General features: G+C 34.1%; 2 protein-coding genes across 3 annotated transcripts; both read left to right on the top strand.

Annotated features, from left to right (window-relative positions):
• Nucleotides 1-969: 969 nt before the first annotated feature.
• LOC108782909 (ATP-dependent RNA helicase dbp2) lies at nt 970-7,371 on the top strand. Its single transcript, XM_018551306.1, has 7 exons — nt 970-1,092; nt 2,329-3,545; nt 3,870-3,929; nt 5,806-6,036; nt 6,193-6,372; nt 6,635-6,800; nt 6,921-7,371. Coding segments are annotated over exons 1-6 (1,836 nt in total). The 5' UTR covers nt 970-1,090; the 3' UTR covers nt 6,781-6,800; nt 6,921-7,371.
• A 2,492-nt stretch (nt 7,372-9,863) lies between these two features.
• Pect (phosphoethanolamine cytidylyltransferase) lies at nt 9,864-16,746 on the top strand. Of its 2 annotated transcripts, none has more exons than XM_018551300.1 (6): nt 9,864-9,981; nt 13,515-13,652; nt 14,451-14,630; nt 14,756-15,182; nt 15,447-15,667; nt 16,631-16,746. In XM_018551300.1, exons 1-6 carry the CDS (start codon nt 9,935-9,937, stop codon nt 16,725-16,727), a joined length of 1,110 nt encoding a protein of 369 aa, XP_018406802.1. In that variant the 5' UTR covers nt 9,864-9,934; the 3' UTR covers nt 16,728-16,746. The 2 variants fall into 2 exon arrangements, with proteins under 2 accessions (XP_018406802.1, XP_018406803.1); XM_018551301.1 differs by having other exon boundaries at nt 16,618-16,644.

Here is a 16,746-nt window from a genome sequence, read left to right as displayed (position 1 = left end):
GAAAAAATATTAATGTATGTCATTTGTTGTGTGAGTCTGTGTTATAGAATTAATAAAAGTAATTTTTGCTTTCTCGAAAGCAGTCAAGTTCTCCCTGTTTTCAGCATAAGATATACATCTCCTGATGATCTTGGGACTTTTTTCCTAATTTTTAAATAGTAATGATTTGAAGTAATTTTACAATCTTATGTTTCAGTTTTAAACTTGATTAATTCTTTAAAATAATGACACTCTAAGATCTCATCCTTTTTTAGCTTAAACAAATATGTAGCATTATTATGGGTTAAGAATTTTTTTCCTAAATTCTTATGTTTCTTCGATATGTTAATCATTAATAATATTGTATAAAAAAAATAATGTTAAACATGAGAGGCTGCGTTCGATTTCGATACTCGTGTAAGTGTTATTCTGTCTTTTTTTCTACAAATAAGTGATTGCTAAATAGTGCGGTCCACTTAATGCTATTAATGTTGCAAAAAGCATTAAGTAAACCGTGGTCAGAGATAAGAATGAAAAATACATTTACAAATATATACATTTATAAATGTATATAATTTAATTTAGTAATTTAGAACGCGTAAACGTCGCAACCAAATGCATCCATGGCTTTGAATTTGGCGCGGTGCATTTAATTTCGCAGTATACCTGAACGTGATGGCGCTGGAGACTGTCTAACTTGGCCTAACTTTCAGTTCCGGCGAAGAACGCTCATTTCTTTTTTTTTTTAGATTCTTCGATTTCTTTATTGTTCCGAATATTGAAGTAGAAACAATTGCTCGGATAAAGCTCTCTCGGTTCGAACCGTACTTTCTATGAAAAGAAGTGCACAATTGTTGGAAGTCGTGACTGCAGGTCTCTACTATAAGAGGGAACTACTTTTTTCCGGCCGCCATGATACCGTGACGCCGACACCCTTTCCTCCGTCTCGACTCCAGTTCCGTCGTTACTCTTCCTTCGTCCGTCGTCCCTTCAGCTGGCTGATCTGATAACGGGTGAACGTGTTTTCGTCACCCGGCCCGGATTCTCGACCCGTATCGAAAACTACCAAGGAAATCGCACACAGGACAGTAACATATTCCAATCCGTTGTAATGTAAGTTCACGCAAGACAATGCAAAGTGAATATCGCCCTCGTTGCTCGTTCCCTATTTAACATTCCGCTACTTGCTTCGCTCACGCTCATGTACGCCATTTTGCGAATGGATCCTTTGTCGTAATCTCGGCGATCAGGGATCGCGAAAACTCGCAATGGAAATCGCAACGTCTCGAAATGGACTCTCGGCCTAGATAATAATAGTACACGCGTGAAGTATGTGATCACGTAACCGACTCGAAATCTCCTGGAATTGCAGATTGCTTTGCATGCCTTGTACGCGTCACGTTGGTAGAAAAATATCGCGGAAGATTTTCGCATGAATTCTTAAAACGGACATGATAGAATTTTTAAAGTAAAAAGATATAGATATTGAGAGAGAGAAATTTCTGTTCTCTCTCCCTCCTCTCCCTCCCTCCCCCTCCCCCTCCCCCCTCTGTAGCTAATTAGAAGCAACTAATTAAATATAAAATACTACAATAGTAGAGTATGTCTATTTTTTTACATCTGTGTTTTACTTTGTACTTAAAATAACATGGCTGTATAATTAGAAGAAAAGTACAAAGAATTTAGATACAGAAAAAAACGTTATTCAACTTACAAGTTTTTCCTTGCTGCTCGTTGGCTGTTTATAGCTCATCTTTCTAATGTTTGATAATTTTATATTTTGATTACAAGTATGTTGCTAAAGAATCCAGATATACAAATATTTAAGCACACGCGCACACACACACACTCACATACACACCTTAAAGTAAAAAGGAAAAAAATAGATCTGTGTTGTTTTATAGCTGAATATTGTACAATTTTGGAACAAACATCTTGGATTTTGTTTTTATTAGATGAACTTTCATTTTTTTCTCTTTCTCCCCTCTAAATATATAAAAAGAGAAGCTAAAAAGTACAGACCTTTGTATTATGCATAATGCTAAAACATAAGAAAATCAATCAGTCTTTTATTTCATGGAAAAAGATTGAAAATGAAAGATTGATTCATTTTCTTATGCTTTATAAAAGACTCCTTATTTTCGTTTCTAAAATGAAATAGATACATGGTGTGTTTGATATTTAGAATATTTTGATATTTGGCAAAAACAAAAAAGAAAGATCTAGTACAATCTAGTAATAGAAATAAAAATCACCTTAATTTACTTATGATCTTAGAATAATACGAGATATGTTTCTTTATCTTTTTAAAGAATGAAGATCTAATGATTTATTTTTTATTTGAAAAAGGGCATATGGTGACCGTGATCGTTCTGATAGACGAGGAGGAGGCGGTGGAGCACGTGGTGGTGGAGGAGGTAGATTCGGTGGACGCGATGGAGGTGGAGGAGGTAATAGATTCAGCAGCAGTGGAAACAGAGACAGCAGTTTCGGAAACAACAATTTTAAGAATCGGCAGCCTGGGGAACGGTTACGTAAACCACGATGGGATATGAGCACTCTGCCACAATTCAGAAAGGACTTCTACCAGCCGCATCCTAATGTAATGGCACGGAGTATTCATGCTGTGGAGGCATACCGTTCTAATAAAGAGATTACTGTGAAGGGGGCTAACGTTCCAGGTCCTAATATTTATTTCGAAGAAGGTGGCTTCCCCGACTACGTCCTCAATGAGATTCGTAGACAAGGATTTGGTGAACCGACCGCGATTCAGGCACAAGGTTGGCCTATTGCCCTGTCCGGCCGGGATATGGTCGGTATAGCGCAGACAGGTTCGGGAAAGACATTGGCATACATCTTGCCAGCGATCGTGCACATAAATCATCAGCCCAGATTGAGCAGAAACGATGGGCCGATCGCATTGATCTTAGCGCCAACTCGAGAATTGGCACAACAAATTCAACAAGTAGCGTCAGATTTTGGTATGTCTTCTCAGGTGCGAAACACGTGCATCTTCGGTGGCGCCCCGAAAGGACCTCAGGCGCGCGACCTCGAGCGTGGCGTAGAAATTTGCATTGCTACACCAGGACGCCTTATAGACTTTTTGGAACGAGGCACAACTAATTTACGTAGATGTACATATTTAGTACTTGACGAGGCCGATAGAATGCTCGATATGGGCTTTGAGCCTCAAATTAGGAAAATTGTAGAACAAATACGTCCCGACCGTCAGACTCTCATGTGGTCGGCGACGTGGCCAAAGGAAGTACGTAATCTCGCGGAAGAGTTCCTAACGGATTACATACAGATCAATATCGGTTCCCTGCAATTGGCTGCCAATCACAATATTCTACAAATCGTAGACGTATGTGAGGAATATGAAAAGGAGAGTAAGCTCATGAAATTGTTGGAAGAAATCTCGAATGAACCAGAAAATAAAACTATAATATTTGTCGAAACTAAAAGGAAAGTGGATGATATAACAAGAGCTATTAATAGATACGGATGGCAAGCAATTGGTATTCACGGAGACAAAAGCCAACAAGAAAGAGATTATGTATTAAATCGTAAGTGCTATTGCCATAGTTTTCTAAATACACAAGAGCGAATATTAATATTTTTATATAAATGTCACTTGAAATTTCTTATTTTATATCAACTCTATTTAAATAAGTAAAGTTGAAAGAAATTCTAATTATATAAACATTTATACAAAAATTGTTCTTATAATATTAAAGTACTTCATGTAATTCTCTATATTTATTTAAAAAAATTGAGCTGAATACTGTTTTTTTTTTTTTTTTTTAGATTTACTTGATCTATCTTTATTTACTTCTACACTACTTTTTGGGACTGTAATATTATTTGTAATATAAGAGATGTTGTTTTAGAGTTCCGGAATAGCAGATCTGCCATCCTTGTGGCTACTGATGTGGCGGCGAGAGGTTTAGGTAAGAATTTGCAAATATATAGAGATATGATGTAAGGGTCAGGCTGCGATGGTTATTTCACATTTGTGAAAGTCGTGGTATTGTAATGTGGCAACGGATAACGGCATGTGCCAGACTGATTGACATTACCTTCTTACCAGTGTGGCTGGAGATAATTTAATTATTCTTAAGGAATTCCAGGAACGACTAGTTAAATATCCTATTTGATTTTGCCATTGACATCTTCAGTTTTATTAATTTTAATCGCTAATTCTTTCTTTTCGCCTACTAATTAATCGAGAGTTTTGTAGTGCGCGTTATAGAGCGCACTAGAGCAATTAACATTGCCATTATCTTTTCAGCGATGATTAATGAAGGAATAAGTTTTAATCGTTTTGTTAACTTCTTCTAAGTCTTCCTTTATCATAGGCATAGACTAGTGAGAGTAGGTGGATTTTGACGTTCTTTTGATATTTTTACGCATTTTATTTTTGAATGATAACACTAACGTTAAATAGACTTTAAACGGTGTGATATATAGACAGAATATATAATATAGAAAGAACGTCAAAATATTTCAGCTTTAGGAATGAGGAAATCAGGTAAGCGTTTAGAACCAGGTTTATCTCTTCCGATTTTGTACTCTCAGATCGAAACAAGTCCTGTCAGTCTGGTATTAACGTGCTGTTCTATGTGTTTTCAGAGGCACATGCGACTCTGGAGTCTTAGAACTCTGCAACTAGCTTTGGAAAATATAATTGAACGGGGCGTGACTGCTGGTCGCCGCCCCCTCGCAACAAGCTAACCAAACGCTGTGCCTCGGCCACCTTGCCACTCGAAAAACACTCTCACTCTGTACCTGCGACGGTCCAAAGTATGGAAATTGTAATGTTAGGGCGTTTAGCATAAGGACGAAAAAGATAACAAAAAAGATAGATATTATTGCCGGTTATACATTCGTTGGATTGATATTAAATTGCATCAAGTCGCGCTCTGCATTATTTGTGATATTGTTTAAACATCGTTTTTTATTTCACGTAAAAACTCAGTATAAGCGTGGACAATTTTTATAGCATATTCCGAAATTTTTACATAATATTTATATTATATTTGTGAATTTGATTTGTCAAAGATTCTCTAAGTTAGGACGAGCAATTAAATATGGGGTAATGATAATTATTAATAATTATGGCATCAAAATAGGAAGGAGTCTTCACAATATTGCGGTGCGTAATTCTTGATGCTAATTATTTGATGGGGGAGTACATGTGGGGGTTGAGTGGAGAACGCAAGGTGCTCACTTGATGTTCCAACCTCTTCACCGAAGCAATGTACAAGGACCAAATTTCGAAATATCCAGCACAGATCCATACTTTGGTGCGGGAGAGAAGGGTGTAATGTTGACTAAGAATAAAAATGTAGAGCTCGCTAATACGTGAAGCGAGAATTCCATGAGAACCATCTGAGCTCTGATTCCTCTACATTTCCAAAAAATGTATTTACATTTCCAGCTCTAGTCGCAAACAGGTAATTACATGCAGACTTGCTCTTTGTGGTCAACTTGTTGTTATATATACAAATTGCAAATGGAACTAAAGCTACTTTATTGCACCTCGGAACAATATATTTTATTATTTGAGGTAACTTTTATGTTTTTGTCCGTCCTTCGTGTCCAAATATATTGGTTTTAAATATCGACCACGTGACAGCAGCATTATAAATGCTTCAAGACGCTGCAGAATGTTCAATAATGGTAACTTGAGAGCATCCTTTAATTCCATTAGCAAAGACAGCGTCCTGGTAAAATGCTTGAATATATTCGCTTTATAAGTTAATTGAACCACAAAGGAACAAGTGTTTTCCGTGTGTTGTTATTCTAACTTTGTGTATCTCACAGATGTCGAGGATGTCAAATTTGTGATAAACTTGGACTATCCGTCCAACTCTGAGGACTATGTGCATCGTATCGGACGTACGGGCCGTTCGCAGCGTACAGGAACTGCGTACGCCTTTTTCACTCCCGGCAATGCTCACAAGGCTGGTGACTTAATCCAAGTTCTAGAAGAAGCCAAGCAAGTTGTCAATCCAAAACTATATGATTTATCTCGAAATCCCGGCATTTATAAGAGTGAGTATTGTTCTTTTTTTTTCTTTTTTTTTTTACTTGGAGAGATATGCTAAAATTTCACACCTATTATATTTAAATATAAAAAAGGCTTAAACAAATTTTTTTTAACTATTTTGTTATTACTAATTAGGAGGATTGTTATTAATTAATAATTAGGAGGACGCTACGGTGGACGCAGCGGAGGTGGTGGAGGCGGTGGACGAGGTTCTGGAGGCCGTGGTGGTGGTTCACGAGGATCTCGTGGAGGTCGCGATGTAGGAGACAGAGGCGGAAGATTCGACCGCTCTCCCGGTACTGGTGCAAATGATCGCAACAAATGGTCCGGAAGCAGTAGCGGTGGGTTCTCAGCATTTAAAAAATTGATTGTGTAATTTTGTTTAATCTCCATCTGCTTGAAAAGGACAAAATGTTATTTACGTTTTTCTAAATCAGTAAAATATGAATACAATCAAGTCTCCATCTTCTTAGCCCTTCTATTCTTTCCACTTCCTTATTTTTTAAGATTCTTGATTATATTCACTGGTGCCGTATTGTGACGTTCGTAGTATAGATGGGTAAAATTATTGTTTTGTAAAAGCTTGATGTACGCTTCACATAGGTGGCATAGGCGGGGCTAGCTATGGAAGCAGTAAATCGTTCCCTCAAAACAGCTTTGGGAGTGGAACTTCCGGCGGTGGCTCTGGTAGCTACAGTCAGAACAATAGTGGATATGGAAGCAGCTACAGGCAACAAAACGGCTATTGACTTCGTACAAACGGTCAAATGTGGGTATCATAACGAAACAAAGAAAAAAAATCTTAGATTGATAAAGACTGTCTTAATAAGAAAAAGTTATAAGGGCGACATTTTCCTCTGGCTCTATATATCTTTTTCATTTGTAACAGAATACTCCTATCTGCGTTCCAGAGGGATAATAATGGCAGTCGACGATTGATTGAGCCGACGAGCCCAGAATTGCAGAGAATCGTTCCAAAAAATTACACATTCTCACGAGCATTCGTCTCCTTTTCTTTTCCAGTACACACGTCACTTTTCATTAGCTTTAAGTAATATTATAATATTATCAATTTTATGCAAGTCACATGTGTTATATTTAGGATAGCTCCTTAATATATTTAAGCGGTCAATTGTGTCACATGATTGTCGCCGAATGATATAGTATTATAATTCGATTGGCTTGCCGCTGTACATTGAATAAATAGTGTAAGACTGACACTATAAAAAGCTAAAACGTAGCATTGGCTCTTTGCGATTTTTCTTCGATATTTCTTTGACGCAGAGCGTATATCGTATTTATTTTTTACTTTTACGTGCGTATTTATTTCTATAATGCTATCAATATCGTAATAGCGATATAAATTTAATTTATGCTTGTATAATTGCAATTATTTTGATCATAAACACATTTTCAGAGACTTCTCTGTGCATTATAAATCATGAATGTATAAACGTGTGTTCTATCTCTTGGTATTCTATCAACGTCGATATGACACATTTTAACATGTTCCATTTAAGTCAGACATCTAAGTCACGAATGCCGTCACACAACACGCGTATATACATGCTAATGTTAAATTTACTATGAAATATCCTATCTAAAGACGCTTGATACTTTCATTGTGCTATTATCGATAATAATTAATCTTTTAAAGTGCCGAAGAAGATCGTCTGCTTCATTCATTGGTCAAGCCGCTTATCGAGAATCATACGATCCAGTTTGGAATTTGCTTTTTTACTTAAGTGAAAATATTTACTTTGTCTCAGATTTATCGCGCCGCAATAAAACATTTGTTATGTCTATGATTATATCGCCCATTTTTCCACAGTAATCGAGCTTTCCAGCTTTCTAATTGCCGGCATCATCGTTACGATATGTTTTTACGGCGATACTGTAAATTATTAGAATATGTAGAATGTCAATTGCTTCTTCCTTGTCGCGAAACAAAGTTCAAAATTACAAAATAATAAGATAACATTCAGTTTATATCAAATTTAAGAAAAGTAATAAGATTACTTCTATATTTATTACTTTATTCGTCATATTTCACATATTTTTGGAATTCTAAAATGACTTTGCATTTTATATAATAAATCTTCGTGTCTGTTAGATCAGTTAGATTTATAATGTTGGTAAACATTATAAATCTAACTGATAAAAAAATAAATCTGCTAGATTACAGTAATAATAAAAACTGACTTAACAATTTTTTAACTGCAATGGATGCGTAGTAAATGTAATCGCTATAAATACTAATCATGTGAATCTATCTCTATCTCTTCCTAGCTTTGTGTGTGCTAAAACAAAGAGATTTCTAACGTTGTAACAAGTGCGTATGAATGTACATGTATACACATATATAAATCAGGAAGAGATAAAACCCATGGTTATGTATTATTCATAGACGCATTTATACACGTGTCTGATATACAAGGTGCTCGAAATTCGCAAATCAAAACGTCACAGTAAGAAAGAAAAAGAATATTTTTCTAATTTATTTTTTCGAAAACTGATATGATATTTTGATTTGCGAATTTCGGGACACTTTGCATACGCACATCTAATATTCCAGAAATATATCAAATCATCATGATCATCTAGCATTGACAGTGAGTCTAAAAAGGTATTTAAATGACATTAATTTTTCGGATTATTTGCAATTTTTAATAAATATTCAAGAGGAGTAGAATATAAGTAGCAGGTAATTATGATAAGTATATAACTATTATTCGTCATTTATTTGTAGAATAATGAAAATTAAAACATTAACTCGACAAACTGATTACTGTACATTAATTTACTAAAATAATCGAATTGTCATGTCGGAATATTTTAAAATTAACCCGTAGTGGTCACACTGGGTCTGTCTGACCCGAGGTAATTTTTGAGTTGATGTAGTCAATAGATCAAGTAGAACGCAAATGGCGATTGTTTTTTTGCGTCGGATCAACTGGACCCAGTGTGACCAATACGTTATTTTTAAGAGGTGTGACCACTACGGGTTAAAAATGTTTTCAAAATATTGTCGAATTAAATCGCCATTTCATTCTATGATTAGTTCTTAAAAACTGAGATATATAGCTTATATAAAAGTATATAAAACTTGTACGAGAATAGAACACAAGAGTATATTTTCGCATATATATTGCAATGCAAAAAGATCAAGTGAACTCTATATATATCAAGGACACGCTTCGCATCTATCAGATAATCTTTAACAATTGATCATGCGAATTATGAGCAATTATTTATTTCGTCAAGAGGCTTGAAAAATTTTAAAAAATTTAAATCAATAAATATAGTGTGTTTTCGATAATCCTCTTTACGTAAAATCATTTTTTAATCAAAATAGCTTAATCATTATGGGTTTTTAATTCACAAGAATTGAACTCAACGTATACGAAATTGATATTAGAAGAGAAAGATACGCGCGTTATCGTCAGTTAATTTTTCCACAAGGGCCGCGCTCCCCCTAGAGTTACGTCAGCCCTGATCCCTACTCTGCGATGACGCCAACTCAGCATCACTCAGCATGAGAATGAGATTTGAGATTCTTGAGGGCGCGGGACGCGACGGGATTTTAAAGCTCGCCACTGATCTTGTAGCGAAACGTATTGCGCAACATTGTACAATGTATATGTAAAACAACGCATGCGAATCCGACTCATTACGGGATCGGTCTCGGGCTGCAAGTTGTGTGCGCGCACGCGTGTACCGTGTAGTCTCTCCCTCCGCCCTTTCGTGTCCCTCTCTCCGATTCTTCGTGGTTCCGATCAGCCCACGGCCGGCCGCCCGCCGCCGGCGGACGTCACTCTGACAGTCGCGATAGTCGCGGTAGGAACTGTAGGAAGAGACAGTCAGTATTATCAGGTAGTGTTGGAAACTCGTTGGTGTGCCGTCATGACGGAGGAGGCCCGCAAGGAGGTTCGCGTCTGGTGCGACGGGTGGTAAGTGTCATTTGTGGTTCTCTTGGTTGGTTGTGTCAAAGGGAATACACGTTGAATATGTGGGATTGCGAAGCGACGCCGCTCGTCGCCCCGGCCGGTCGGCACGGTATACGTGTCGTCTATACCGTCATCGTCTTGACGTGTCGCAACGCGCGCGGGGTGCGGATCCTCGCCACGAGCTTTGTTAGGAACGCGATCAATCAATATTATTGCACGGTCATACGTGTTTCACCCACCCTCCCACCTGCGTAAGTAAAATTGCGTGGAAGGTGAGTTTCCTGAATTAGCTTTCTCGATCTTCCTTCGTTATTAACTTTCACATCACCACTGATTGCAAACGGATGATTTATCCTTATTTATTATAGGTTTCCACGTATAAAATTATATTTTTATCTGTATTTTCAATGATTTTATTTTCAGTTTATATCGTAAGGATTTTATCGTGAACAAGAGGAAAGGCATTCTCCAATCTTCGTTCTAGCGAAGCATTTTTTCTTACCCAATGAAGAAATGTACACTTAAAAGATGTACTAAATATTAATAAATATTAATTGTTTGAGTAATACTAACGGAATATTTGCTAAATTTAAATGTATATTTACTTGGTACAAGAATTATTAATTTGATTTAAGTATTATTTTTTTATCGAGTAAATATTTGTTGGTATTATTTAAATAAATATTTATTAAGATTCAGTAAATCTTTTTCATTGTGCGTACACGAGGAAGACAAGTTCCTGCAGAATTAGTTTCTCGATCGATTTTCCTCGTTAACTTTCCCGCGACCGCAAATGAAATATTTATTCTTAAGAGATTTCTATACATATTCTTATTTATAACTATATCCTTATTTATATTCTATATGTTCTGTTATTTAATTTATATTCTAGAATTTTATCGCGAATAAAAGGAGAGATAAGACTGTTCTCCAGTCTTCGTTCTAGTGAAGTAGATTGGTTGAATATATGTATATATAATATATGAATGAGAAAATATGCGTACACACGAGCAAGATGAATTCCTGAATTAGTTCCCTGAGTTTTTTTTCGATAATTTATTTTTACGCGATCGCAAATGAAGGATTTATTCTTATTAAAGATTTCTACTTACCATAGAAATTGTATCCTTACTTATTTACTTATTATTTTATAATAATCCTGTTTATATGTATATATTGTGGAATTTTATCGTGAACAACAGAAGAAGCAAATTTATTTTCCTCGTATCTATTTCACAGATAATAAAGTCTCATGTCCATTTCTCTTGTGATAAAGTCTTATGTTTTTATTTCTATTAATTTAGATTAACTTTAATCTCGGTTTTCTTACTTTGTATCTGTTTTTAAAAATTAAATAAAAGTAATTAACCTACGTTGATAGAAATGGATAACTTTTTTTTAAAGAAAATACATTAATCGAGTATATTCAAGGAAAGACAAGTTCCTTGAATGAATTAGCATTCTCCATATATTTTTCTTATTTAAACTTTCACGCGCTGATTGCAAAAGGAGGATGATTGATTCTTATTATAAGGTTTCTACTTATCTAGAAATATTTTCATTTATATTTTATTATTTTACTTTATTTTAGTTTATGCTTATATTGTAGGGGATTTTTTTTATTGGACAAGAGGAAAGGCAAGCGAATCCAGTCACTATATATTCTAGTAAAGTAGATTAGTTGATTAATTGATTGAGGAAATATACGGGAAGAGACAAATTCTTGAATTATAGAATTCTTCAATTTTCTTTGTTAAAGCTTTCATGTACTGATTGTAAACGAATAATTTATTCTTATTATAAATGTCTTATACTTACCATATAAATTATATTCTTATTTATTTATTGGTATTTTCTATTTTATTATTTATTTTATATTAGAGGGGATTTATTGTGAGTAAAAGGAAAGGCACTTTCCAGTTTCTGTTCTCTACGAACAGAATAATTGCTGAAGAATCTAAAAATTTAGCTATAGATACAAATCTGGAAATAATTTTTTCGGACCATCAAAATATAATTTTATAAGAATCTTAAGTATAATAAGTAATGTTACAAGATGTTTTGATATTTTAGCAACAAATTTTATCGTCCTACCTAATTATTTTGATGGTCCAGCAAAATTATTTTCAAATCTATATCTAGCTAAATTTTTAGATTCTTCAGCAAAATTGCTCTCCGTGTAGCCGAAGTAAATTAGTTGAATGAGGAAATTATGTATACGACGTACTCCGAAATTGCACTTCACGCGTGATTGGCAATAGAGAATCGTCTCCGGCCGGAGCAGTTCACTGTAACACAATTCAGAGTGTCGCATGTCCTCGTTTATTCTCTGATAAAATGGTACATGGACAGGACGAACATGATAGACCGGTTCGTGCTGGTTGGTGTCGCCGAAATCGAGCCCTTGTTTCGCGGCCTCGAATCCCGTCGTTTTCTTTTCTGGCGTACACAATAACTCGTCTAAAACACTTGCATAAATTATACCTTTGTTCATTAAGTAATGCCGTTGGCATACGAGTCATTGGAATGATAATCGATTAACAATAAGCGTACATGAAATGTGATCGTTGTTTCGTATGCGATGTCTACGGTTCGTTACATTTTTTTTTTACAATGGCGCAAAATCCTTGGAATGCGAGGCCTTGGAGGTGACATGCTTAACTTACGTTTATATTTTATGTAGTTATTATATGTGCAAATTATAATCAATAATATGTATTGATGATGCAAAAATGAATTCATCAAATTGTAGCTTCGTATATATCGATTTCAGTTTTTTTGTTGATTATTTTAACATTAATTTTTATTTTTATTTCTCTCTTCAATATCTCTTTGATATTTATATTGTATTATTTATAGACCGAATTTTATTTATGACTTGTTTTTTCGAAATAATTTTGTATATTTTTCCATGTAGTTACTTAATATTAATTTTGAACGCGATGGATATTTATATACACACAGATTCGTATAAATCAGTATGTTGTCGTCATGCGACTTGTATCCAGCGTTATCGCAATGGGCGCGATTTAATGTAATAGTTATCAAAACATTTTACATTTGAGGTCTGTTGACGGACTGCTTTTCTCGATGTCTTTGTTGAATTATTTACATATTTCATTTTTAATGTGTATCATATCTATATATAGATATATTATACATTCTTATGCTAAAATCCAGTTTTTTTACTTGTGTCTTAAAGAATGTTTTCCTTTCAGTTGTTTGCACAGTTTGCTGATTTTAGTTTAATATTATTTAAGTATGAAATGCTAAGGCATAAATAATTTATAGATTTATATAGATATGTTTTTATCGACCTATTATTACTTATATATTTATAGTGAAAATGATATTTAATCTTTTTTTCACTCAAAAAATTCGGACAATATTAGTTTATAAAAAAATTTGAATTTTTTTGTATTATATGACGCTGAACGGTTTTTTAAAAATAATTATTTAGTGAAATAGTTTTATTACATTTTTGACAATGATATTTTCTCTTTATTTAAACAAATTAAATACACGATTGATTGCAGCTATGACATGGTGCATTTTGGACACGCAAATTCCTTGAGGCAGGCGAAAGCTTTAGGCGATTATCTGGTGGTAGGAGTTCACAATGATGAAGAAATTACAAAACATAAAGGCCCTCCCGTCTTCACTGAGGAAGAAAGGTATATCTGTTGTTTCACTAAAGGAAATTATATAAGTCATAATGACCGACCACTATTTTGATTGCCATTCTAGAGTTGGTTATTATGTGTTAATCGATTTCACGTTTCGTACATTATTCTCTTGAAACTCGTAATACTAGTATAATGGATACAAGTGTCTTCTTCACTTATTCTTGTACAACACACTTTTTTCTCTGTTATGCCTTAGAAATGTTATATAACATTAGTGTTTCGATTCTAGCACATTGTAATATTTAGTTATTACATTAGATAAAATGTTTATCCCAGTTCCATATTATCACTTAATGATAAAATATTTATGTATTCCAAAGCTATAATCACTTTATAGACTTGGTAGGAAGGTCTTGCTAGAGCCTTGACATTGTAGGTCAATATCTACGCAGAAAAAACTGAACTGAACTGTTAACGAACATTGCTATAAAGCAAGAATCTTGTCTTGTCAGTTACATTTATATAAGTTACTTTCTCCAGTATTAATTACAGATTGTAATCGTACAAAATTACATCTCCAATATGAGTTACAGATTGTAATCATATAAAATGTTGATAAAAATCTTCAGATAACAATTGTAATCATATAAGATTACGCTGATATGATAACAATGAAACTTTCAGAATAAAATTAAAAATTGCCTTTTTTTGCAAAAATTTTTGGGAATAGTTGTAAACATATAATAAAGTTGATAAAGTAACAATAATGATTATATATAAACATAAGTATTATAATTACGAAGTATTAACGTACTCAATCAAATTTTTTTTTTTTTTTTTTTTTAGGTACAAAATGGTGCGTGGCATTAAATGGGTAGACGAAGTAGTCGAAGCTGCGCCCTACGTTACTACATTAGAAACATTAGACAAATATAACTGTGATTTTTGTGTTCACGGCGATGATATCACAATGACGGCTGACGGCGTGGACACGTATCATTTAGTCAAGGCAGCCGGTCGCTACAGGTAGTAGTGTTTCTTTAAAAAAGGCATTAAGATGGAAATTATTGAAGATATTATAAATTATTGTTATTTAAATATTTCTTAAAAATTACATAATCTTTTACTAAGGAGGGACTTGATTATTTCAGAGAAGTTCAACGTACAGCCGGTGTCTCAACGACCGATCTTGTTGGACGTATGCTGTTAATGACACGACAGCATTTTCGACAGGGTGACAATGAATACAGCGTCGATAGAGAACCGAGCAAGAGGATGGGTCAGGATCGAACCGCCCGGAGTCCGTGGACTGGCTGCTCACAATTCTTGCCAACCACACAGAAAATTATACAATTTAGCGACGGCAAGAGTCCGCAGTCAGGCGATAAGATTGTGTACGTGGCAGGCGCGTTTGATCTCTTCCACGTGGGACACTTGGATTTCTTGGAAGTCGCTAAGAAAGAGGGAGACTATCTCATTGTGGGTCTGCATACCGATCCTGCAGTCAATCGATACAAATGCGGTAATCATCCTATTATGAATCTTCATGAGCGAGTTCTCAGTGTGTTAGCGTGTAAGGTGAGTCTTGTTTTTGCGCTTCCGAGATTTTTAATAAATGTATGCGTGAGATAGCGTAAAAAAATATGAGTAATATAATAAGATTAGTATTAATAGCTTATTCAATACATGAACATAAGACGCAATATGCGCAGTTGAAAGAAAATTACGACGCATATTTTCAGTAAAAGAAATTTAAAAAATCTAATAACTCATGCCACTAATTGAGAAGCAAGTTACATCACACAGTTTTTATACATTGTAATCTTTTCTCTTAATTCGCAGTATGTTAATGAAGTTGTTATTGGTGCGCCGTATGCAGTGACAAGAAATCTGATGGAACATTTTAATGTGTCTGTTGTGTGTCATGGACAAACTGGCATAATGCTTTGCGAGGATGGGTCGGATCCATACTCGGAGCCAAAAAAGCAAAATAAATTTAAATTGTTAGATAGCGGTAACGATATGACAACGGAAAAAATTGTTGAAAGGATCATTCTTCACAGGTATGTTCTATTTTTACAATTATGCTATGCATGTATACTTTCTTTATCACATTTTAATGATGGTTTATGCATTTATGTATAATTATATATAAGTATACATTTTTTTTAGTTAATAAATTATTGATGAAATTACATCAATATATATTTTTATACATTGTCTCAATAATTTGTTCAATTTATTTAGATTTAAAACAAAATATATATACAAAAATGTTTTATTTGATATTTTTATTATTCATATTTATGATATGATTAAGTATACCTACTATAATTAGTTGTGAGAGAATAATACAGTAACTGATCATGTTATTATTTAATGAATAATATGTTATTTAATAATATGTTATTTAATAACATATTATATATATTGACTTCTGTCCTCGAGAGAGAGTTATACTATACAATATTTTGATTTAAATTTTCAAAACTGAAAATATTTGTATATTTTTAGCAAACAATATGTTTGATATATTTCATTCCTATCTATACCCGTAATAAAATTGATATTGCAAAACTAAAACATCTTAATTAGGCCAAAAAATTTAAAAAAAATTACATATTAATTTTTCATATTCTGCTTTTTATCCCCCTAGGCCGAACGAGCTTTATACGGTTATTAAGAATTTCAACAAACGTTGATAAAATCTGGTTGTTTTGTATTCTTTATTCAATTATTAAGTAATCGTTGATGGAACAAATCTGGCAGTTCTGTATTTTCTATCCAATTTGCAATAAACGCATATTTACATACTTCTCATTATAATTTGTTGTCATTCATTCATTTACTGCTTCTGATGGGATATGTAATTTCTTGCGAAGTATTTTCTTGAGTTCCCATTTTGATCCATTTTCTTATTTTTCGCGAGACATAGTATATAATAGCCTTTTTAAATAATAACACATCCACATATCCCAACAACTATGAGCATTCCTATCACGTGTTGATCTAGCGTCTAATTGCAGGTTGGAATACGAGGATAGAAATTTAAGGAAGGAGAAAAAAGAGCTTGCTGCTTATGAAGTCTTCATCAAGTCTAAGAAAAATGACAAGATTGAATAATTGTTTATTTTATTTCCTT

This window comes from Cyphomyrmex costatus, unplaced genomic scaffold, assembly GCF_001594065.2.
Source record: "Cyphomyrmex costatus isolate MS0001 unplaced genomic scaffold, Ccosl1.0 scaffold137, whole genome shotgun sequence".
NCBI lineage: Eukaryota > Metazoa > Arthropoda > Insecta > Hymenoptera > Formicidae > Cyphomyrmex > Cyphomyrmex costatus.
Note: the sequence above shows the minus strand (reverse complement) of the source record. Positions and strands in the feature narration are given on the sequence as shown.